Source organism: Stegostoma tigrinum, chromosome 17, assembly GCF_030684315.1.
Source record: "Stegostoma tigrinum isolate sSteTig4 chromosome 17, sSteTig4.hap1, whole genome shotgun sequence".
Lineage (NCBI taxonomy): Eukaryota > Metazoa > Chordata > Chondrichthyes > Orectolobiformes > Stegostomatidae > Stegostoma > Stegostoma tigrinum.
The window spans coordinates 43,518,277-43,542,453 of NC_081370.1; the positions used below are offsets into that span (position 1 = coordinate 43,518,277).

The following is a 24,177-nucleotide window of genomic DNA, read 5'->3' on the forward strand; positions in this document are numbered from 1 at the left end:
AAGCATTTTGCAATTTTAAAATGCACATTTATACTTGGGAGAACTGCATATACTAGTAAAATCTCCCAAATAAATGTCATTATCCTCTCTGGCAAAAATTTCACTCACACTTCTTATGCTCATGCAGGAGGTTTTCAGATTAGAATTTTTTTTTGTCTATAAAAGTAGTAGTCAGAGAATTCTGCAGAATGTTTATACAAAATACATAATATTAGTCTTGAAACTATTTTGTAACCTTTTTTATAAAACAACGGTCCAACTCAGCAACTTCTTAGTAATTATAGTACCCATCTTATGGTTCATCATTTTGTAAGACAATATATTTTAAAGGGGGAAGGGGAGAGAGTTTAGGGATGGAATTCTAGACCTTGGCATTTAACAGCTATAGGCCAGCCGCCAATGGCAAAGTGAAAGAAATAAAGCAGGTATAAAAGGCTTTAGTTGGAGGAATAGAGGTCTTAGAAGGTAATGAGATAGATGAGATTATAGAGTGGGAAGAGGTGAGGTCACAGAAGGAAATAAACACAGGGATAATAATTTTGCGAACAGGAGTTAATGTAAATTATTGAGCACAGAATAGTTGATGAATAAACTGCCAAGGCTGCCTGGCTCTCAACATTCAAGGGGACCATGCAAAAGAATCTACAAAATTCCTGAACTTATCAAAATAGAGCATCAGTTACCTCTATTATTTGTGAGTTGCTGATTCAGAGATTCCGCAAAGGTTTCAGTGGATGCTAGCACAAGCTACTTCCAAGTTCAGGGCCACATTGACTTTTAAGACAATCAACATGAGACTATCTTCGGTCTTTGCAATGACAGGTGCTCACCCAAAACTAGCATATGTACGACGCAGCCCGAGGTACTTGCTGCATTGTCTGTCAGTTGAATATCGTTGTAGCACCTCCAGTAGATTCTGTTTCCAGCCAAGTCTCATCATTGCCTTGGCACCCGATTTTCTGAATCTTGTGCCTCTGCAGTCTGTTCAGATGTCTGTGCCTGATGTTGCTGTTTCTGTATCTTTCTGGATAGTTCCTCCTCAGCTGCACAATAGGCAGAAGGGCAAATTTTTCTGTGCCATTGTACTCTCAGCTTCAGGAGATGATATGCTGATTTGTTTCTTTCAGATTTGGCCTCCAAACCTGCTCATTTGTGCCTCTACAAAGCTCTTGACCTAGCATCTATCCTCCCAACATCCTCTTCATCCAGCACGCCCATCATAGCCAGACCCATCTTGGGGAAAGCGGAGAACAACTCTATGCAGCAAAATATTTGTGTGCAAGGATTCATTACTTTTTATCTGGGTTACTTAAAGCGTGACCATGCACCAACCAGTCATGACAGCCAGCTTCTCTTCAGCAAGGCAGGAACACAACTAATATCACCTTTCCTAGCCATGATAAACCTACCATCCCATCTCTCCCAAACCTATCCCTTGTCCACCATGAGCTTCTAGCCAGGTAGCCAGAAGTTCACTCCCAGAAACTGTCGCCCTCTGTCACCTGGGCATGTCAAGAATGACATTTCTCTCCTTTCCTCCATGGCTTCATTCATCAGCATTCTGGGACATCCACTATCCATGAAACACACTGCTAAGCTATCAATTTAATTGACTCAGGCCTCAGATGGATATCTACCTTTCCCCAGACAATGTCGCACCTATTTCTCCACTTATCTCCTTTCATTGTTCTTCCTTTTCCTATTTATTCTACTGCCCGGGGCCAATTTTGCTTTCCTGGCCCCCAGAGATATAAGCAGCCTCTTCCTTGTATCAGAGATAATGGGAACTGCAGATGCTGGAGAATTCCAAGATAATAAAATGTGAGGCTGGATGAACACAGCAGGCCAAGCAGCATCTCAGGAGCACAAAAGCTGACGTTTCGGGCCTAGACCCTTCAGAGAGGGGGATGGGGAGAGGGAACTGGAATAAATAGGGAGAGAGGGGGAGGCGGACCGAAGATGGAGAGTAAAGAAGATAGGTGGAGAGAGTATAGGTGGGGAGGTAGAGAGGGGATAGGTCAGTCCAGGGAAGACGGACAGGTCAAGGAGGTGGGTTGAGGTTAGTAGGTAGCTGGGGGTGCGGCTTGGGGTGGGAGGAAGGGATGGGTGAGAGGAAGAACCGGTTAGGGAGGCAGAGACAGGTTGGACTGGTTTTGGGATGCAGTGGGTGGGGGGGGGGGGGGGGGGGGGGGGGGAGAGCTGGGCTGGTTGTGTGGTGCAGTGGGGGGAGGGGACGAACTGGGCTGGTTTAGGGATGCAGTAGGGGAAGGGGAGATTTTGAAACTGGTGAAGTCCACATTGATACCATGTGGCTGCAGGGTTCCCAGGCGGAATATGAGTTGCTGTTCCTGCAACCTTCAGGTGGCATCGTTGTGGCAGTGCAGGAGGCCCATGATGGACATGTCATCTAGAGAATGGGAGGGGGAGTGGAAATGGTTTGCGACTGGGAGGTGCAGTTGTTTGTTGCGAACTGAGCGGAGGTGTTCTGCAAAGCGGTCCCCAAGCCTCCGCTTGGTTTCCCCAATGTAGAGGAAGCCGCACCGGGTACAGTGGATGCAGTATGCCACATTGGCAGATGTGCAGGTGAACCTCTGCTTCATGTGGAATGTCATCTTGGGGCCTGGGATGGGGGTGAGGGAGGAGGTGTGGGGACAGGTGTAGCATTTCCTGCTGTTGCTGGGGAAGGTGCCGGGTGTGGTGGGGTTGGAGGGCAGTGTGGAGCGAACAAGGGAGTCACGGAGAGAGTGGTCTCTCCGGAAAGCTGACAGGGGAGGGGATGGAAAAATGTCTTGGGTGGTGGGGTCGGATTGTAAATGGCGGAAGTGTCGGAGGATAATGCGTTGTATCCGGAGGTTGGTAGGGTGGTGTGTGAGAACGAGGGGGATCCTCTTGGGGCGGTTGTGGCGGGGGCGGGGTGTGAGGGATGTGTTGCGGGAAATACGGGAGACGCGGTCAAGGGCGTTCTCGATCACTGTGGGGGGAAAGTTGCAGTCCTTAAAGAACTTGGACATCTGGGATGTGCGGGAGTGGAATGTCTTATCGTGGGAGCAGATGCGGCGGAGGCGGAGGACTAAGGGGGTGGACATGGGCACCCGCATGGGCCCCAGCTATGCCTGCCTCTTTGTAGGTTACGTGGAACAGTCCCTCTTCCGCACCTACACAGGCCCCAAACCCCACCTCTTCCTCCGGTACATTGACGACTGTATCGGCACCGCCTCTTGCTCCCCAGAGAAGCTCGAACAGTTCATCCACTTCACCAACACCTTCCACCCCAACCTTCAGTTCACCTGGGCCATCTCCAGCAAATCCATCACCTTCCTGGACCTCTCAGTCTCCATCTCAGGCAACCAGCTTGTAACTGATGTCCATTTCAAGCCCACCGACTCCCACAGCTACCTAGAATACACCTCCTCCCACCCACCCTCCTGCAAAAATTCCACCCCCTATTCCCAATTCCTCCGCCTCCGCCCCCACGATAAGACATGCCACTCCCGCACATCCCAGATGTCCAAGTTCTTTAAGGACCGCAACTTTCCCCCCACAGTGATCGAGAGCACCCTTGACCGCGTCTCCCGTATTTCCCGCAACACATCACTCACACCCCGCCCCCGCCACAACCGCCCCAAGAGGATCCCCCTCGTTCTCACACACCACCCTACCAACCTCCGGATACAACGCATTATCCTCCGACACTTCCGCCATTTACAATCCGACCCCACCAACCAAGACATTTTTCCATCCTCTCCCCTGTCAGCTTTCCGGAGAGACCACTCTCTCCGTGACTCCCTTGTTCGCTCCACACTGCCCTCCAACCCCACCACACCCGGCACCTTCCCCTGCAACAGCAGGAAATGCTACAACTGTCCCCACACCTCCTCCCTCACCCCCATCCCAGGCCCCAAGATGACATTCCACATTAAGCAGAGGTTCACCTGCACATCTGCCAATGTGGTATACTGCATCCACTGTACCCGGTGCGGCTTCCTCTACATTGGGGAAACCAAGCGGAGGCTTGGGGACCGCTTTGCAGAACACCTCTGCTCAGTTCGCAACAAACAACTGCACCTCCCAGTCGCAAACCATTTCCACTCCCCCTCCCATTCTCTTGATGACATGTCCATCATGGGCCTCCTGCACTGCCACAATGATGCCACCCGAAGGTTGCAGGAACAGCAACTCATATTCCGCCAGGGAACCCTGCGGCCATATGGTATCAATGTGGACTTCACCAGTTTCAAAATCTCCCCTTCCCCTACTGCATCCCTAAACAAGCCCAGCTCGTCCCCTCCCCCCACTGCACCACACAACCAGCCCAGCTCTCCCCCCCCCCCCCCCCCCCAACCCACTGCATCCCAAAACCAGTCCAACCTGTCTCTGCCTCCCTAACCGGTTCTTCCTCTCACCCATCCCTTCCTCCCACCCCAAGCCGCACCCCCAGCTACCTACTAACCTCATCCCACCTCCTTGACCTGTCCGTCTTCCCTGGACTGACCTATCCCCTCCCTACCTCCCCACCTACACTCTCTCCACCTATCTTCTTTACTCTCCATCTTCGGTCCGCCCCCCCTCTCTCCCTATTTATTCCAGTTCCCTCTCCCCATCCCCCTCTCTGATGAAGGGTCTAGGCCCAAAACGTCAGCTTTTGTGCTCCTGAGATGCTGCTTGGCCTGCTGTGTTCATCCAGCCTCACATTTTATTATCTTGGAAGCCTCTTCCTTGTGCCTCTTTTGCTCTACTTCGAGAACTACACTGCAACTTGGCATTCAAATTGATTGAAACTGTATTATAAAAGGACAAAGCAGGTAAAAATTACTCTGATATCCTGGAGAAAGTTAAGCTCACCAGATCTCAAACATACTGTTACAGGTCCATTGTCAGTGTGCAGACTTCACAGCATCAGCACCCACTTCAAAATGACCTCAGGAGCCTAGGCAAATCAAGGCAAGAACAAGGCTTTTTTTTGAGAACTGGGCTGATTTATTGCGTATGGACACATTCTTGCAGATCTTTAACACCTTCGCCATCCGGCCAAATTATCTAAAGGTGCTGGGTTTCTAGATGGAGTGATCGGGCTTGCACCAAAACCTAGCAGGAGCATACTGTCAAGGTGAGGTAGAAACTGGACAGATGGAAGGACCACTCCCTCTCCATTGTGGGTAAAAACCTGGTACTCTCGGTGCTGTTGTACATGGTGTAGTTCTGGCCTGCTCCCGAGCCTGCACCACTGCAGTCACCCAAGCTATTTTCCACTTTATCTGGACTCATTGGTGGACAGTGTCCACAGGGACACAATGCACAAAACTCTGCGTCAGTGGAAGGAGAAAGGAGAGGATGACATACCCAGTGCTGCTCACATCATAACAAAGTGTAGAGCTGGATGAACACAGCAGGCCAAGCAGCATCTTAGGAGCAGAAAAGCTGACGTTTCAGGCTTAGACTGCTCACATCATGATGGCCACCTCTGAGTGTGGCTGTTTCAAGCTGTGAGTAGACCCTGGGTTCACAAATAGTGTCACTATGTACTGAGGTTTTACCTGTGCACAGTGTTAAGAAGGATGGGCCTGCCTTCAATGTTGTAGAACACTCCCAAGTAGTTGGGCTGTTTCATAATACTGGTCTAACGTGAAAACATTTGCAAAGAAAATTATCTTTGACCACAAGTCCATCAGGCAGTGGTCAGCAAATAGCATCATTTGACACCCTGACAAAAAAAAGGAGAGGGTTGATTGTTTCGAATTGTTCCTCATTGCCAGAATTTTCCAACAAGCATCACATCATAGCTTAGCTGGTGGTTAGAAGGGCACTACCTGTCAAATCCACTCTCCCCGTCACAACACACTGCTCTCATCGCAACTGCAGTGGGGAGGAGACTGTCACACATCTCCTGCTGGAATGTGCCTTTGCAAAGTGGTCCTGAAGAAAGGTGCAATGGTTTTTGTTGAGGTTTGTCCCTAGTAGTCCCATGACATGGGACTCTATGCTCGACCATGTGCTCCCTAGGACACACACCAAGACAATCACTGACTGTGTATGGCGTATCATCAGTTTGGTGAAAGACACTTTTTGGTCTTCCCAAAATTTGTGGTTTTCCAGTTGACCTTGACTATATGTTGTAGGCTGAGGCATTCCAAGGTCCAGGAATACATGCTGAGCGATGCATTAAAGCTTGGTGCAACTGCCATCAAGGCACAATGGGGAACAGACCACCATTGAAGGTCTTTCTGCCAAAGTACAATGAGGGTCTTATTCAGTTATCAGAGCCTCTATCTGCCTCAAAATGCATGTAAATAGTGTCTTGCATGAGTAGGAAATACCTTTGGTTTTGCAACAGAAAGAGTGTCAAATTGCAATGTCTGTTTTTCTTTATGTGCAAGGTGGCACAACGGTTAGCACTGTTGTCTCAGTGCCAGGGACCTGGGTTCCATTCCAGCATTGGTTGATTGTGTGGGTTTCCTCCCACAGTCCACAAAAGTGCAGACTAGGTACATTAGCCATGGCTAATGTAGAGTTGTGAGGATAGGGTGTGTTGCTGTTCAGGGGCGGGGGGTGTTGGTGCAGATTTAATATGCTGAACTGCCTCTATCTGTTCTGTAGAGATTCTATTATATCTAATCTAGTTTATTGTGTATGGACACATTCTCGTATTCTTATTAACAATTTTTCTCTTTCAACACTTGTAAATTGTGATTTTATAATAATAAAACATCTCATGGCATTTCACAGCAGCACTATATGAACAATGCAGAACTCCCAGTCACATGAAAAGATATTAGGATGAAATTTCAAAAGTTTTGTTGAAGAAGTAGGTTTTAATGCAGGAAAGCAAGGCAGGGAGGCATGGAAGGAAAAGGAATTTGTAAGGGAATTACTGGAGTTGAGAGCGTCAGCAGCTGAAGGTGCTGCCACCAATTCTGAAATTATTAAAATCAGGAATATCCAATAGGCTAGAAACAAAGAAGCAGATATCTTGCAGCATTAGTGGAGATTACAGAGACAGTGAGAAGGTATACACAGATTGGACAGTGATTCAAAATCAAGGATGAACGTTTTAAAATCGAAAAATGTTGTTTAACATAGAACACAAGGCTAAGTTCCGTGCAGCTACACTACAGGGTCTGATCAGAATGCTGTCCAACTCAAATGTTGAAGTGTTCAAAAATTAGTAACTCTTCTCTCTAACTGTTAAAAACTATGTTCAAATTTGAGATTCTGTCATTTTTAATTTATCAGACTTTGCTTGAGATTTCCTTTCTTCGTTATTTTAAAGGCAACAATTTTATTGCTTATTTCAAATTGGTTGAAGCCTCCACTAAAACAGTGGTGAAAGCAATATTATGTGAACACATTACGCTTTCATTTGTTAATATCACCTATTGTAATTTCTAGGCATTTAAGTTAGCACCATTTAGAGTTAACAATCAAATCTAAATACTTGTATTAAGCAAAGAGTATAAATCAGGATTTTTAAAAACATGACAGAATCATTTAACAGCTGTTACATCTCTCAAAAATACTGCTATAATTATACCAAATTGCCAGCTAACTATTCAGATTCTATCACTGATAGGATTCACATATCCATATAAATCTCTGAAGATCATCAGACAGCACAACACAATTTTGTACTAATCTTAATAAATCAATGTGAACAGGCATAACTATAAAATACAATCTAATAAAAAAATGATGTACGAATATTGACCAGAGGCATCATTATGAAGCCCAGAATGAAAAATTCTATTATTTCCCATTATTATTGGTGTCTCTCAACACTGAAATGCTGATGTTTAACTGAATTTAGAAACTGACATACATATGAAGATTCTAGTTAGGAGCAGATTCTTCCCCAACCCAAAAACCTTCTCTGCCATTTAGTACGATCCAATTGTAACCTAAACTCCCCATGCCTGCATACATCCAATAACTTTTCACCCCCTTCCTTATCAACAATGTATTGAACTCTGCCTTAATAATATTTCAATTTTCACTTCCACCATACTTTGAGAAAGAAAATTCCAGAGACCCATGATCCTGAATAAGAACAAAATTGTCCTTGTTTCGGTTTAAAACAATCATTTATTTTTATTAACTAGATGAGGTCTAATTCTAGATTGTCCCACAGATTGAAAGCATCTGTTCCATCTTCATATTAGAATAAATACTTTTTCCCATATAGATTTGCTGGAATTATATAATGCTTTACTTCAAGTGCGAAGTCAATTATTGCATTCAAAAACACTGGTTTGTTATTTAAAGTAGAGCTTGGGATTGAAAATCAGCGCATGAGACTATTACCATTTTTATAGCATTTTTATATTATTATTTATGAATCCGTTGAGATTAGAGTTCTGCCCAAGTTACTGCTCCTTGAAATAGAACAGAACAACAGTATTTGAGGATGAAAAGAGGCATCAAACAGACCAAGTTTTAAATGACAGAAAAGGCGATTCTACAAATGTGTACAGCAACATATGTCAACAGAAAAACAGTAGTCCACAAGCATGATATTTAATTTCTCTGAGTTTTAAAGACATAGCAGAAACATGCTGCTTTGGAGGTTCTCCTACTTCAATTTCAATTGATAATCCCACTTCCCAGGCGTAAAGGCCACATTAAATAAAAAACAGGAGGTTTTATGATTAGTCTTATGATTTTTTTCCATGTCATTTCAGTGTAGGAACATAGAATTAGTGCATTTAGCAACCTACAACGCCCCAAATGCTAATACGATGGATCTGGGACCTAACTCCTTTGGTTAACAAATGTCTATCAGGCTCAGATTCAAAATGATTAAGTATCAAATACTAATTGCAAAAGAGTTCAGAATTCTATTACATGTGTGTAAAAGTCTATCCTAACTCTACTCCTCAAAGATTTACTTCTACTTTTTCAGCTGTGTTCTCCTTCCTGGATGCCTCAATCAATAGAAATTGTTTACCTTCATTAATTCTATTAGTTCCCCTTAATAATTTGATGACTCTGGACATAGCTGCAGTTCCAACAGGAAGGAAGTTAACAAATAAATCATGCAGGTGGCACAGAGCATCGCTACAAGCAGATGATCAAGAGGTGAAGGCGATCAGTGCATGCATGCATTCAAAAAAAACAAAGAGAGACAAAAAGAGGAACAGAGAGAATTCTTGTGAGAAGCAGCAGCAAACTACTCTCAGAAGAGGTCAGACTTTCTGCTTGGCAGTAATGGAAACAGAAGCTCTTCCATGGCAATATGTAAGCTGTATAAAAAAAAGTCTAAAATTTAGAAAGCTGTGTGAATAACTTGGATATGTTAATGAGCTGATATTTTCCCAGAAAAAGTCAAACCATGAATAAAAACATTATCGACTGATTAGCTATAAAGGAACACCACACTATTAGAACTATTGTGACATGAGTGAGGTTCATGATTAATAGAGGTTTGCCTTGTTCATGATAACTGCATCTACAAAACACAAAGGTGAAGATTGGTGGCAAATAGGATATATGATATGCTATGTGAATGAAGTTTTGCAGCAAGTGGAATAGTCTAACCACAGAGTGCCACATTTGTGCTATGTGTGTTGCAAATGTTTGTGGTTGCGTTAAATGTATCTTCCTTGGCCAATTCAATTTAAAGTGAAATTTATTTCTTATTTGGAAAATTGTCTATTAATTCACATATGTTTTATGCTGATTCTGATTCTTGTTAAAGTAGGAGTTACAAGAACAAATTTTGTTGGTAATTTCTTTGGCGGTCATTTGATAAATTTGACTATTTTGGTTACGGGTCATCTGTGGAGATCATAATATTTAGAAAACTTCATATATATTAATGTATTCATTCAACAGAGAAAGGAGGCAGAATCATCTTCTGTCCCTCGTTCTGTGGGAATCACAAAGAATCCAGTGAGTTTTTGGAAAAGCCAGTCCTCCCTCTTCTTGTCACCCAGCTATGTCAACTATCTTTTTCTTTATCGCAGACCTCAGGTCATTCTACAGTTATACTTCCTCTGCCATCAGTCCATTTTACTTAAATGTTTCTCCAGTTTCTACCTTATCAGTGATGTAAGTGTTGCATCAAAACTTTAAACTTGTTCACCCTCTCCAGATATGCTGATTCATCTGATAAGTTTCCTGAATGTTCAGCTGATGTTATCTTCTTGATGCAGCAAAGTGCTGAACAATTTACTAGAATAATGATCAGTATCCAAGAAACAACTATTGTGGAATGCCCTTGGAAATATCAACACCAGGTTCACAGGACAAGTACAGTACATAAAGCAACTGTAAGGAACATCAAACAATTAAATCTCAGTTACTTAATATTATTTGTTGTTGTCAAAATCTTTTGGGACTTAAATTTATTGTGCAACAGTCAAAATATAGCAAACATATGTATAGTGACTTGATGAATTATCATATTGACACACGGTGCCAAAGTGATTCTTCATACCAGATAACCTATGTTCCTATGCCATGCCAATCAGTGGATAATTTATAGCATTTCCTGAGAGACCAAGTAACAAAATAATTCAATTGGTGAACAAGGAGACATGAAGCAAAAAGAAAAAAATAAATTGCAGAGTAGAAGTCAGGAAACAAGGAAAATTCTTAGAAAGCTGTGGGTACACACACAAATCCACAATTCAGTTTTTTAAGTGCAGCAACTCTTTCTACTCAGAATGGAGTAACTATCATTGCCACTTAATTCAAGAATGTTACTGCTACAGTAAAAAGTACTCAATCATTATTTGTACACATTGTAAATTACTTGCAAAGATCTCATCTGGCAGTTATTTGTTGCAAATCCATAGCCAAATTCTAAAATAATTAGAAGTTTCAACATATTATTGTACAAAAAAGAATCCTCTACCAAAAAAAGTTTAAAAGCACACCACAGCAATTTTCATTCAAATGCATTCCGAAACTTCAGAAGATGCGGCATTATTAATCCTTCCTTGAAGTTTCCTAAGTACCTGTTTCAGGTCATGTATGATGTTCTCCTGATGTTTATTCGCTGTCATAAGCTTCTTATTCAATCTTGCTGCTTCATCCACTATAATAACACAAAACAGTTTTCCAAAAAACACTTTAAATAAAAAGTTTGAGCTACATGATCTAAAAGGAAGTCTCCATTTTTAAATGATAATGGGAGCTGCAGATGCCTGGAGAATCCAAGATAACAAAGTGCGGAGCTGGTTGAACACAGCAGGCCAAGCAGCATCTCAGGAGCACAAAAGCTGACGTTTTGGGCCTCGACCCTTCAGAGAGAAGGATGGGGAGAGAGAACTGGAATAAATAGGGAGAGAGGGGGAGGCGGACCAAAGATGGAGAGAAAACAAGATAGGTAGAGAGGAAAGTACAGGTGGGGAGGTAGGGAGGGGATAGGTCAGTCCAGGGAAGATGGACAGGTCAAGGAGGCGGGATAAGGTGGTAGTTAGGAAATGGAGGTGCAGCTTGAGGTGGGAGCAAGGGATGGGTGAGAGGAAGAACAGGTTAGGGAAGCAGAGACAGGCTGGGCTGGTTTTCGGATGCAGCGGGGGGAGGGGACGAGCTGGGCTGGTTTTGGGATGCAGTAGAGGAAGGGGAGATTTTGAAGCTTGTGAAGTCCACATTGATACCATTGGGCTGCAGGGTTCCCAAGCGGAATATGAGTTGCTGTTCCTGCAACCTTCGGGTGGCATCATTGTGGCACTGCAAGAGGCCCATGATGGACATGTCGTCTGAGGAATCGAGGGGGAGTTGAAATGGTTCGCGATTGGGAGGTGCAGTTGTTTGTTGCAAACCGAGCGGTGGTGTTCTGCAAAGCGGTCCCCAAGCCTCCACTTGGTTTCCCCTATGTAGAGGAAGCCACACTGGGTGCAATGGATACAATATACCACATTAGCAGATGTGCAGGTGAACATCTGCTTGATATGGGAGGTCATCTTGGGGCCTGGGATGGGGGTGAGGGAGGAGGTGTGGGGGCAAGTGTAGCACTTCCTGCGGTTGCAGGGGAAGGTGCCGGGTGTGGTGGGGTTGGAGGGGAGTGTGGAGCGGACAAGGGAGTCGCGGAGAAAGTGGTCTCTCCGGAAGGCAGACAAGGGTGGGGATGGAAAAACGGCTTGGGTGGTGGGGTCGGCCTAGCCGAACTCGTCCTGACCCTCAACAACTTCTCTTTCGATTCCTCCCACATCCTACAGACAAAGGGGGTGGCCATGGGTACCCGCATGGGCCCAAGCTATGCCTGCGTCTTTGTAGGTTACATGGAACAGTCCCTCTTCCGCACCTACACAGGCCCCAAACCCCAACTCTCCCTCCGTTACATTGATGACTGTATTGGCGCCGCCTCTTGCTCCCCAGAGGAGCTCGAACAGTTCATCCACTTCACCAACACCTTCCACCCTAACCTTCAGTTCACCTGGGCCATCTCCAGCACATCCCTCACCTTCCTGGACCTCTCAGTCTCCATCCCAGGTAACCAGCTAGAAACTGATGTCCATTTCAAGCCCACTGACTCCCACAGCTACCTAGAATACCCCTCCTCCCACCCACCCTCCTGCAAACATTCCGTCCCCTATTCCCAAATCCTCCGCCACATCTGCTCCCAGGATGAGGCATTCCACTCCCGCGCATCCTAGATGTCCACGTTCTTCCAGGACCGCAACATTCCCCCCCCGCAGTGGTCGAGAACGCCCTTGACTGTGTCTCCCACATTTCCCGCAACACATCCCTCACACCCCGCCCCCGCCACAACCGCCCCCAGAGGATCCCCCTCGTTCTCACATACCACTCCACCAACCTCCGGATACAACGTACCATCCTCTGACACTTCCGCCATCTACAATCCGACCCCACCACCCAAGCCATTTTTCCATCCCCACCCTTGTCTGCCTTCCGGAGAGACTACTCTCTCGGCGACTCCCTTGTCCGCTCCACACTCCCCTCCAACCCCATCACACCCGGCACCTTCCCTTGCAACCACAGGAAGTGCGACACTTGCCCCCACACCTCATCCCTCACCTCTATCCCATGATGACCTTGCATATCAAGCAGATGTTCACCTGCACATCTGCTAATGTGGTATATTGTATCTACTGCACCTGGTGTGGCTTCCTCTACATAGGGGAAACCAAGTGGACCCTGCAGCCCAATGGTATCAATGTGGACTTCACAAGCTTCAAAATCTCCCCTTCCCCTACTGCATCCCAAAACCAGCCCAGCTCATCCCCTCCCCCCACTGCATCCCAAAACCAGCCCAGCCTGTCTCTGCTTCCCTAACTTATTCTTCCTCTCTCCCGTCCCTTCCTCCCACCTCAAGCCGCACCTCCATTTCTGACCTACCACCTCATCCCGCCTCCTTGGCCTGTCCATCTTCCCTGGACTGACCTATCCCCTCCCTACCTCCCCATCTATACTCTCCTCTCTACCTATCTTGTTTTCTCTCCATCTTCGGTCCACCTCCCCCTCTCTCCCTATTTATTCCAGTTCCCTCTCCCCATCCTATTTTCCTTCTACTACTCGCTGTCTTCTGTTGGCCAGCCAATTCTGTATCCAGGCAGCTACAGGGGAAGACAGCGAGTGGTAGTAGAAGGAAAATATTCTGCCTGGAGTTCCACAGGGCTCTGTTCTGGGGCCTCTACTGTTTGTAATTTTTATTAATGACTTGGATGAGGGGATTGAAGGATGGGTCAGCAAGTTTGCAGACAACATGAAGGTTGGAGGTGTCGTTGGCAGTGTAGAGGGCTGTTGTAGGCTGCAGCGGGACATTGACAGGATGCAGAGATGGGCTGAGAGGTGGCAGATGGAGTTCAACCTGGATAAATGCGAGGTGATGCATTTTGGAAGGTCGTATTTGAAAGCTGAGTACAGGATTAAGGATAGGATTCTTGGCAGCGTGGAGGAACAGAGGGATCTTGGTGTGCAGATACATAGATCCCTTAAAATGGCCACCCAAGTGGACAGGGTTGTTAAGAAAGCATATGGTGTTTTGGCTTTCATTAACAGGGGGATTGAGTTTAAGAGTCGTGAGATCTTGCTGCAGCTCTATAAAAAACTTTGGTTAGACCGCACTTGGAATACTGCGTCCAGTTCTGGTCGCCGTATTATAGGAAAGATGTGGATGCTTTGGAGAGGGTTCAGAGGAGGTTTACCAGGATGCTGCCTGGACTGGAGGGCTTATCTTATGAAGAGAGGGTGACTGAGCTCGGTCTCTTTTCATTGGAGAAAAGGAGGAGGACAGGGGACCTAATTGAGGTATACAAGATAATGAGAGGCATAGATAGAGTTGACAGCCAGAGACTATTTCCCAGGGCAGAAATGGCTAGCACGAGGGGTCATAGTTTTAAGCTGGTTGGAGGAAAGTATAGAGGGGATGTCAGAGGCGGGTTCTTTACACAGAGAGTTGTGAGAGCATGGAATGCGTTGCCAGCAGTAGTTGTGGAAGCAAGGTCATTGGGGTCATTTAAGAGACTGCTGGACATGCATATGGTCACAGAAATTTGAGGGTGCATACATGAGGATCAATGGTCAGCACAACATTGTGGGCTGAAGGGCCTGTTCTGTGCTGTACTGTTCTATGTTCTATGTTCTATCCCCGTCTCTGATGAAGGGTCTAGGCCCGAAACGTCAGCTTTTGTGCTCCTGAGATGCTGCTTGGCCTGCTGTGTTCATCCAGCTCCACACTTTGTTTTCTCCATTTTTATGTGTAATTTTGTGTCAATACTTCACCTATAAATATATTATTTTCATCACATAGTAAATTGATATTCTATTGCAAAACAATCTAAACCGAGTCTTGGAAAAGTACAGTTTGATTATACTAACCCACTCTCCATCCTGATCTAAATAATTTTAAAACATCCCCTGCAGAAAATTCAGACACTTGTGTTCATGGTAGAAAATATTCCCTTCCTCTTGAGTTTTATGCTTGAAAGCTGGAAAGATGATTCTTTGTCGAAACATGGATAATTGCTGAGATTTGTTGATGGGCATGGTGTGAAGGCAGGCCCCAAGTCAGCCTTGCCTGAAATCAGGACTGAACCCTATGCTTTTTGGTGTTAATTTGAATGCTATGCTGGCTTTCTAGCCAAAAGAGTTACCTCCTCACCCTCCCCACATTTCCATTTTATCTTATTAATTTGAAATATAAGCCTCGAGTTGTTACAAGTGCCAGCATCATTGCTTGGTTTTTAGGTGAGACAGGGGGTACAGGGCTGAATTTTACCAGAAACTGGTTTTGTGAATTTTTATGAGTCTCATGGAAGTTCTCTCTCAGTGGGCCCTTGCGGGTTTTTTCACATTTTTTTTCCACAACTCATCAGATTAGCTATGCTCCACACATGTATGATTTACCACTCTGCTAACTCTACCACTTTCCCACTCATCAGAGATGCAAAGACTAGACACTGCTGGGAGCTCCTGGCATCGGCGATGTTTTAAAGGCCAGGTATGTGCCTGGTAATAGCTTCCATCTAGCAGAGGTTCAGTCTTTCCCTTTTGCTCAATGTGGCCTAAATTTCCCCATTGTTTAATATTGGACCATCACATACTGGAAATCCTTCAAAAAGGCTGAGCGTGTTCATTTTCATTCAGCAATACCAAAGCAAAGAAAATGAAAAAGATTGCATTTGTTTTTGGGAATGTTTGCCTTTTGAGCAGCCACAAATTTACAAGCAAGGAGTGTTCACTCCAACTAGCGCACTTCTGTTAGAACCACATATCAATTAAGTCCTGGCCTGTTTGCTGTAGCTGAAAGTGTAGAGTTCTCTCAACACAAGTGGTGATGTTCCTCCTGCTCAAAGTTCTTATCTTCCTCCTAGGAAGACAGCTGCCACTCTCTCAGTTCTTTCACATCCATCACATCAAGATTTCCCCTGTTACAGCTGTGATGTAAGGATGACATGACACACTTTAGCCTGAAGAGTATTGCCAGGCCACCATCCCCAGACAGATCCAAGCATCAGAACCCCAATATCAGCATATCTACCAACTGCTTCATCATGGCCCTAGCTGACAAATGGGCAACAGTGAATCTATGTCTGTTCTTGACAGGAGGTTGCAAAACGGAGCACTTAGCCACAGTTGTCTCCCAGCAACCTTGCCTGTACGGCATCAGTTAATGTCTGTTTAGGATTGTCATCCATGTAGTAGCACATGGAAGACTCTGACAGAAGGGTCATGGAATGTCTCTAAATGGATATTTGACCAAGGAGACCATAGTCGCATAAATGCAGCACAATTCATGTAACACAAAGGCAGTGGGAGCTTGCAAATGCTATGTAAATACTGATACTGATCCACACATCATCCAAGAAAGGCAGCACTGTACATAAGAGCATGTTGGTAATTACTTACAGTTAAAGATGACAGGAACTTAGTTTTATGCCCTTACGCAGCACATGGGATCTTCATTATTTTAATGAAGAGGTCAATGGGCGACACTTTCAATGTCGTTTGTGATTACTTCTGCTTCTGAGATATTCTGCTTCATCCGTACTGAGTTTCCACAATTTCTCACCCAAACCTTTCATTTAGATCTTCACCTGTCTTATGGTCTTAAACATTACCACCTGACCACTGGTGATTCAGCAGAATACTCCAGATGTATTTAGAGAGTCACAGAGTTGCCCCAACTAGTCTACACTGACCACACATTCCAATCTGACCTAGTCCCATTTGTCAGTAGTTGACCCACACCTCTCTAAGCTCTTACTATTCATGTATTTATCTAAATGTCTTTTAAATGTTGGAACTGTATCTGCATTCACTGCTTCCTCTGGCAGTTCATTCCACACATGACCACTTTCTGTGTAGAAATGTGGCGCCTCACATCCTTTTTAAGATTTCCTCCTCTCACCTTATATACATTCTCCCAGTTTAAAATTCCCCCACCCTAGGGAAAAGGCCCTTTCTGTTCACCTTATCTATACCCCTCATGATTTTATAAACCTATATAAGGTCACCCCTCAACCTCCTACGCTCCAGTGAAAAAAAATCCCAGCCTACTTGTATAATTCAAACTCTCCTTTCCTGGCTACATGGTGGTAAATATTTTATGAACCCTCCTATAATAGGAAGACCAGTACTACACACAATACTTCAGAAGAGATCTCAACAACATTCTGTACAACTTCAACATGATATCCCAACTCCAATGCTCAAAGGCCTGAGTAATGAAGGCAAGCGTGTTAAACACTTTCTTAACCAACTTGTCTACCTGTGATGCAAATTTCAAAGAATTATGTACCTGAACCCCTAGGTCTCTCTGTTCTTTAACACTACCCATAGTCCTACAATTAATTGCCTAAGTCCTGCCCTTACTTGTTTTACCAAACTGCAATACCTCGCATCTATCCAAAATAAACTCTACTTGTCACTCCTCAGCCCATTGACCTAATTGATCAAGATCTCTCTGTAATCGTAGGTAACATAGAGCCATAGAGACATACAGCACAGAAACAGGCACTTCGGTCCAACTCATCTATGTCAACCAGACTTCCTCCGTAAATCTAGTCGCATTTGCCAGCATTTAGTCCATATCCTCTAAACCCTTCCTCTGCATATACCCATCCAGATATCTTTTAAAATGTTGTAATTGTACTAACTTCTAACACTTCCTCTGGCAGCTCCATCATATATGGATCACCATCTGTGTGAAAAGTTTGCCCCTGGAGGTCCTTTATAAATAGCTGAGACCCCAGCATTGATCCTTGTCGCACTCCAATATCTGCTGACATAAAATGCCTCGTTTATGCCCATTCTTTGCTTTCTGGCCATTAATCCATCCTTTATCCTTGCTAATATATCACCAGCAATTCTACAAGCCCTTATCTTAACTATTAACCTTTTTAGTGGCAAGTTATCAAATGTCTTTTGAAAAATCAGGGACACAACATCTACTAATTCCCCTTTATCTAATCTTCCATTCACATATTCAAAGAATGCTAATAAATTTGTCAAACAAGATTTTCTTCTGTAAAATCATGTTCAGTTGTTCAAACTGCACTGTGCTTTTCTAAGTGTATTGTTAGTGACAAACAATGTTAGGCTAATTGGGTCGTAGCTCACTGTTTTCTTCTTGCCTCCATACTTAAAAAGCAGTTTAATTCTTGCTAACTTCCAATTTAATGGATCTGTTCTTGAATCTAACAAATTCTGGAAAATCATAGCTACATTCACCATTGCTATAGCTATCTCTTTTATAACCCTTAGGTGGAGATCATTTAGGTCCTGGGGATTTGTCAGATTTCAGTCCTTAAGGTTCTCTAGCACTTTTTCTCTGCTGATAGTAGCTTCTTTAATTTCCTCACTTTTTTTGAACTTAGGATTACTGTCCAAACATTTTCTTTTATTCAACCCAACATGGGCATCAGTGGCTAGGCCAGGATTTAGTATCTAGCCAGTATTTAGTGAAGTAAGTTACTTTGTTGAACCATTCCTAAGAGGCTAGGTACACTGACAGTGCCATGAGGAAGTTAGTTCCACAACTCTGACCCACTGATACTGAAGGGAATGGTGATATACTTCCAATTCACGATGTCATGTGACTCCAAGGGTGGCATTTCCATGCACTTGCTGCCCTTGTCCTTCTAGCTAGTAGTGGTCAGGGGTTTGGAAGGTGCTGTGGTGAGTCGCTGCAGAACATATTGTCGATGGCACACTCTGCTGTCACAGTGCATCACTGGTGGTGGTTGATAATACTTCTAGATGGTATTTTTTGATTGTGTTACAGCCGTATTCATCTGGGCAAGTGAAAAATACACAACCATACTCCTGATTTGTGCTTTGTAAACAGTGGACTGGCTTTCAGAATCAGGGGGTGTGTTACTCACCACAGAATTACTAACAATGCGACCTGCTATTGTAGCCACAATTATATATGGCTAATTCAGTTACTTTCTAGTCAACGGTAACCCCCAAGATGCTGACAAAGATGTTTTCAGCAGCGGTAACACCCATTTGATGCAAAGGGCAGATGGTTAGATTCTCTCTTGGTTGATTATCTGAAGAGTCAGGGATGGTGGTTATGTAATCATGAAACATTATCGTCACTTATTTTATGACCTTAACAATGATGAAGCAACTGAAGATGGTTGGTCCAGGAGTCTACCCAACAACGCTTGCAGTGATGCTCCACAATTGAGATGATTGATCGGCAACAACCACAACCATCTTCCTTTTGCTAGGTTTGACTCAATGCAGCAGAGAGTTTATCCCTTATGCCATGCTTGGTCACATGCTGCCTTGATGTCAAGTGCAGTCACTCCCAACTCACCATTTGAGTTCAGCTCTGTTGTTCATGTTTGCACCAATGCTGTAATGAGCTAATGGTCTGATTGGCCTTGGTAGAACCCAAACTGAGCATCCATGAGCAGGTCATTGCTGAGCACGTCTAACGAAATAGCATGGTCAACAAAAGCAACGATCACTTAGGTGATGATTGAAAGTAGTCTGATGGGGCAGTAAGTAGGCCGAGTTGGATTTGCCCTCCTTTCTGTGGAAAGCACATATCTGAACAATTTTACACATTGTACTGTTATCTAAGGTTTTAGATTAGATTTGTAGCTTGGGTTGTGGATGTTGTGGTTGGTTGGCTCGCCAATCCGCAGACATTTCATTATCCTGCTGGGTAACATCATTAGTGCAGCTTGCAATGAAACTTCATCTGAGGGTGCACTGATGATGTTACCCAACAGGGTAACGAAATGTTTGCAGAACATCGAATCAGCTCGGCGAGCCCAACCAACCATGACATTGTACTGTTGTGGCCGTATTGTGGAACAGCTTGTTTCAGGTAATTATAGAATACACGTTTCAAGTGTATGTTACATGTTCCATGACAGGAATGCTGTCACACCCATGCATCTTTCTAACATCAAGCGCTTTTGGTGGCTTCTTGAATCAAATTGGCTGAAGACTGGCATCTGTCCTACTGGCGATCTCAGAAAGAGGCTTGGATCTATTAACCACTTAGCATTTCAGGCTGAAGACGGTTCAAAATGCATCAGCCCGGTCCCCTGCACAAACGTGCTGGGCTCATCATTAAGAATTAATATACTTGTGCAGCCTGCTCTTTCTGCTGATTGTCTAATTGTCCACCCAACATTCATGGCAGGACTGCAGGCAACAGACCTGAACTGTTGGTTGTGGGATCATTCTGTGCTTTTATTTTTCGAATTTATTTCTATGAGCTGCAATGCTGGGCTTTTGTTTCTTTATTTTTATAATTTATTTTCCCTCAGAAATTTGTACTTAAGGATCTGCACTGAGGGCCTAATATGGTGCCATAAGTGGCAACTGGTAAATTTTTCACGATATTCATTTTGAGTACATGTGACAGTAAAGCTAATTCTTACTCTACCCATCACATGCTGCTTATGCTATTTGGCATACAAATAATCCAGTGCTGTAACTTCACAAAGTTGTCACCTCATTTTTAGGTATGTCTGGTACTGCTCTTGGACACCTCTCCCGCACTCATCTTTCAATCAGGGTTTATCCTCTGTCTTGATGACAATGGTGGAGTGGAGAATAACCCAGGCTGCGTGGTTATAGATTGTAGCTGATATGTTTCTGTTGCCGATGAACCATGTCATTTCATGGTAGATAAGTTTTGAGTTTGAAATGCATCTTCCACTCTGAAGGGATACATAAAATATTTGTTCAATGCCACTTGTTCACTGATGTGTTTCTGACAGTGCATGCTAATACAGCCAAACCTCCACGTGCAGAATAATGTTAATTCTCTTTGATGTTGTGATGGAAGAAAATGGAAATAATTTAACTTCCATTTAACACACAGTGCATCATCAGAAATTTCACCCTCAAATGTTCCAGTTAAGTTGAATTGCCTTTTCTCAATGCCAACTCCTACATTCTAACTGACTTTAAAACATGGCATCTTATGCTTATTTCACTAATTGAGTTACGGACTTGGTTTGCAAATTCTACTCACCATTCTGTTCTAGTTTCTCATGAGCCTGCTTGACCAACCCACACTGGCGACTTATTGCTGCAAAACGTTTCTCCACTTCACTCAGTTGACTGAGCTGATTATCCTTAGCAACAGTCTGCAAGTGCACCTTTTGTTCCTGAAAAACAAGGGTGAAAAATATATCAAAACATTGTTTCTAATTCGTTATAAAAATAATACAGATATTTCATTTAAGTAGAAGTGTCATTAAGCTGAGCTGGGATAGGGTCGGATCTTAGAGGCCTTTGAAAGCAGCAACTCATCTTTGTGAAGAGAGGATAGTCAGTTCCAAACTCAGCAAAAAGTTTCCAAATATTAAGGAAAAGATGGGGCAATGTTTTCACTGATTCACAAATGATTAAAGCACAGGAGGAGGCCATTCATCTCAGTGTCTCCATGCTGTTTCTCTGCAGCAGTAACTTAAGTTAGGTACTTTCCCAGTAGCATTGATTTTTTTCTCTCTCCATCAAGTACACATCCAATTCCTTTCTGAAATCCTTGATGGGGTTTGCTCTACCATCCTTTCAGGCAGTTTATCCTAACCAGTTGCATGATCAAAGAGGGCAGTCTTAGCATGTTGGAAAGAAAATAGTACACATCAACTACCATGTCAAAATTTCACACCAGTTCATTTATTCTCAGTTAACAACCGATAGTTATGAGGTTAGGTGCATAGGGAGTTAAAGGAAATGGTTTTAGCTTTGCCTACTTCAAGCTGGAGGAAATTCTCGTCTTCTCAAAACTTATTGCTGTATAGACTATAGTGAGACAACAGCCTGGGGTAAGAGAGGAAGGATAAAGTTCAGCATCATCTGCAAACATACAGAACCTGGCTCATCTGTACGATCATTATGGATTTCAATACACTGTTCTTTACTTGCCTTTGCATATTACAAATTTGGCCGCATTTTTCTTATCGGTTGTCAGCAGACAACGCCAATAGTTGTCACTCATTCCTATGTGCCCTTCTAAATAAAGCTGGTGCTGAGCTTTTTTTTGAACCGGTGCAGTCTAACTGGTGTTGGTACATACTCCAACATTGCAATTTTTTGCAATTGCATATAGATCTTTTAAAATGATAAAAGCATCACAATGAGCCTCACAGGGGAAAATGTAAAACTGAACCTAACACTGATATTATAAAGAGATGAGGGTTGGTAGCCCAGGAAGGTTTTAAGGAGCATCTTAAAAAGGAGGAAAAAGAGAGACAGGAAGGTTTAAGGAGAAAATTCCAGTGCTCAGGGCCCAAGGTATCTCAAAACATGCCACCAGTGGTGCAGGATAAAAATTGGCAATTCTGAAAAGGCTAGATTTGGAGTTGTACTGGTGCTGAGGGAGCAGTGTTAACCACTGACCCACCATGCCACCACTAAAAATGTCTCTGAAGGAAAAATTTCAAACATGCAAGAGTATTAATGACAAACAAACAATTTGAAGAGAATGCTTTCAATGAAGAAAGGATCATAGCATTGAAACAGTTAAAAATGTTTCAGCAATTTCAGGCTGTGGATGAGGGAGATGAGTATGTGCAACGTGCAATAACAATTTAGCTATTATTCCACTCCTATAAATTAAAACTTGTACAACATTATATTTCAATGGTATAAATTGCAATATACAGATTTGCATAAGTTTTCCCAGCAATTACTACCTAAAGTAAATTTAACAGTGTGATAGCTAACATTCATTCTCGTCTGCAATGCTCCAGAAGTCACTTTTATTACCACTGGCCCGACCCTCCGTGTGCCTATACTGCTGTCTTACCCATCTTTCCCAACAAAGGACTGGATAGCAAAATAAGTCCTTACCAGTTCACTTAGTTTTTTTTCTAGACTGTACTTGGAAACCTATGAAGGGATATATAAACTGCAAATAACTTCAGAGATTAAAAATGGGAGTCTGAAACAAAGAAGAATGGTTGTCAAGTCCTCCTCCATAGAAACATTTTAAAAACAAATGTGCACTCAATTTTCTTACTTCTCACAATATCTTTTTAAGAAGTGATAAATAAGATAATCAACACATCAAGAACAAAATAGCAGTGCATGAAAACAGCATTCAATCGCCAGGTCTGTTCGGCTTCTATATGTTGAGTGATACTTAATGTGCCTGCTACAAAACTTCACTTGTCCCTTTTAAAGGCAGGAAGACAACTTACTAGGACTATTCATTATTTGGATTGATTTCTCTCACTTTGTTCCTAACTTTATTTTTATAAAGCATCATTAAGTAAATATTACAAACATTATTTATACTTTCTGGTTTTCTACTGTTGGACACAAAGTGATTGCACCAGAATCTTCAACAGCCTTGCAATTCCTCTTGAACAGACTGTTTCAGTTTAAAATGCCTAATGAAGCTTAATCCTCAACCAGTTTATTTTCTCAACTGCATTGTAATGTTTTCTTCACTGCAAAACACTTTATATTTACAGCTTCAGTATTCCATTTTATATTTTCCATATTCAGACCTAATTAAAATTCCTGCATAAAGAGAGTATTTGTTATTTGTGTCACTGTTTACTTGTTTTAATCATCTAGTTAATCTAGGGCGAGCTATCAAAACCAACAAAATGCCTCCTCATGTCTGACCTTTTGCGCTGTAGCTACAAGGATCTGTTTGGCTTGTTCAATCTGTGACATAGCATAGGTGATGTATAGGATTTAACATGCTCTGCTGCACATGACACATAGGTACTGCAAAGCAATCAAAAGAACTCTTGGCCTTCTCTAAGTAAGATAATGGAATTTTTTACATTAAATGACAGTGAGACCTATATAGATAACACAGTATGCTATTTGCCTGCACTTATGAGGTCAGCAGCACCCAGTCTAAGAGTTATTGCAGGCGTTCCAGTCATTGACTTCATTTTGGAAGCTGCTCTTTTGAGAATCAGCTGTCGAATTACCCAGGTAATCTATTTCCAAAAGCACTTTTTCTACACTTAAAAGAATTAGAATTTTATTCAGAATGAATCTATTCCCATGGAAAAAAACCTATAAATAAGTATTTCTAAGATTTTGTAACTAATATATGATTAATTTCCTTATCAATCTGAGTCATATTAATGCAGTAGCAATGGTTACAACATTATTTGTAAATCAAAATGCATTTAAAAAGTAAATATGAAATATAAAGACATGATTATTAATCTGTTAATTTACATGCACACCCAATAATTTGAAAAACAGTTACTATGATTTGCTGCAATTAATCCATCCAAGCTGTGCTCAATCTGTTTACACAGG

The 24,177-nt window shown here is 43.1% G+C and overlaps 1 protein-coding gene across 1 annotated transcript in view; it reads right to left on the bottom strand.

Moving 5' to 3' along the window:
* The window catches only part of LOC125459512 (coiled-coil domain-containing protein 73-like), an 85,486-nt gene that overhangs the window by 56,349 nt on the left and 4,960 nt on the right, over nucleotides 1-24,177 (bottom strand). Inside the window, exons 5-6 of the mRNA XM_059651846.1 lie at nucleotides 20,912-21,047; nucleotides 10,953-11,032 (exon numbers count right to left, since the gene is read on the bottom strand). Coding sequence (XP_059507829.1) covers nucleotides 10,953-11,032; nucleotides 20,912-21,047 — 216 coding nt within the window. The remainder of the gene's footprint in view (nucleotides 1-10,952; nucleotides 11,033-20,911; nucleotides 21,048-24,177) is intronic.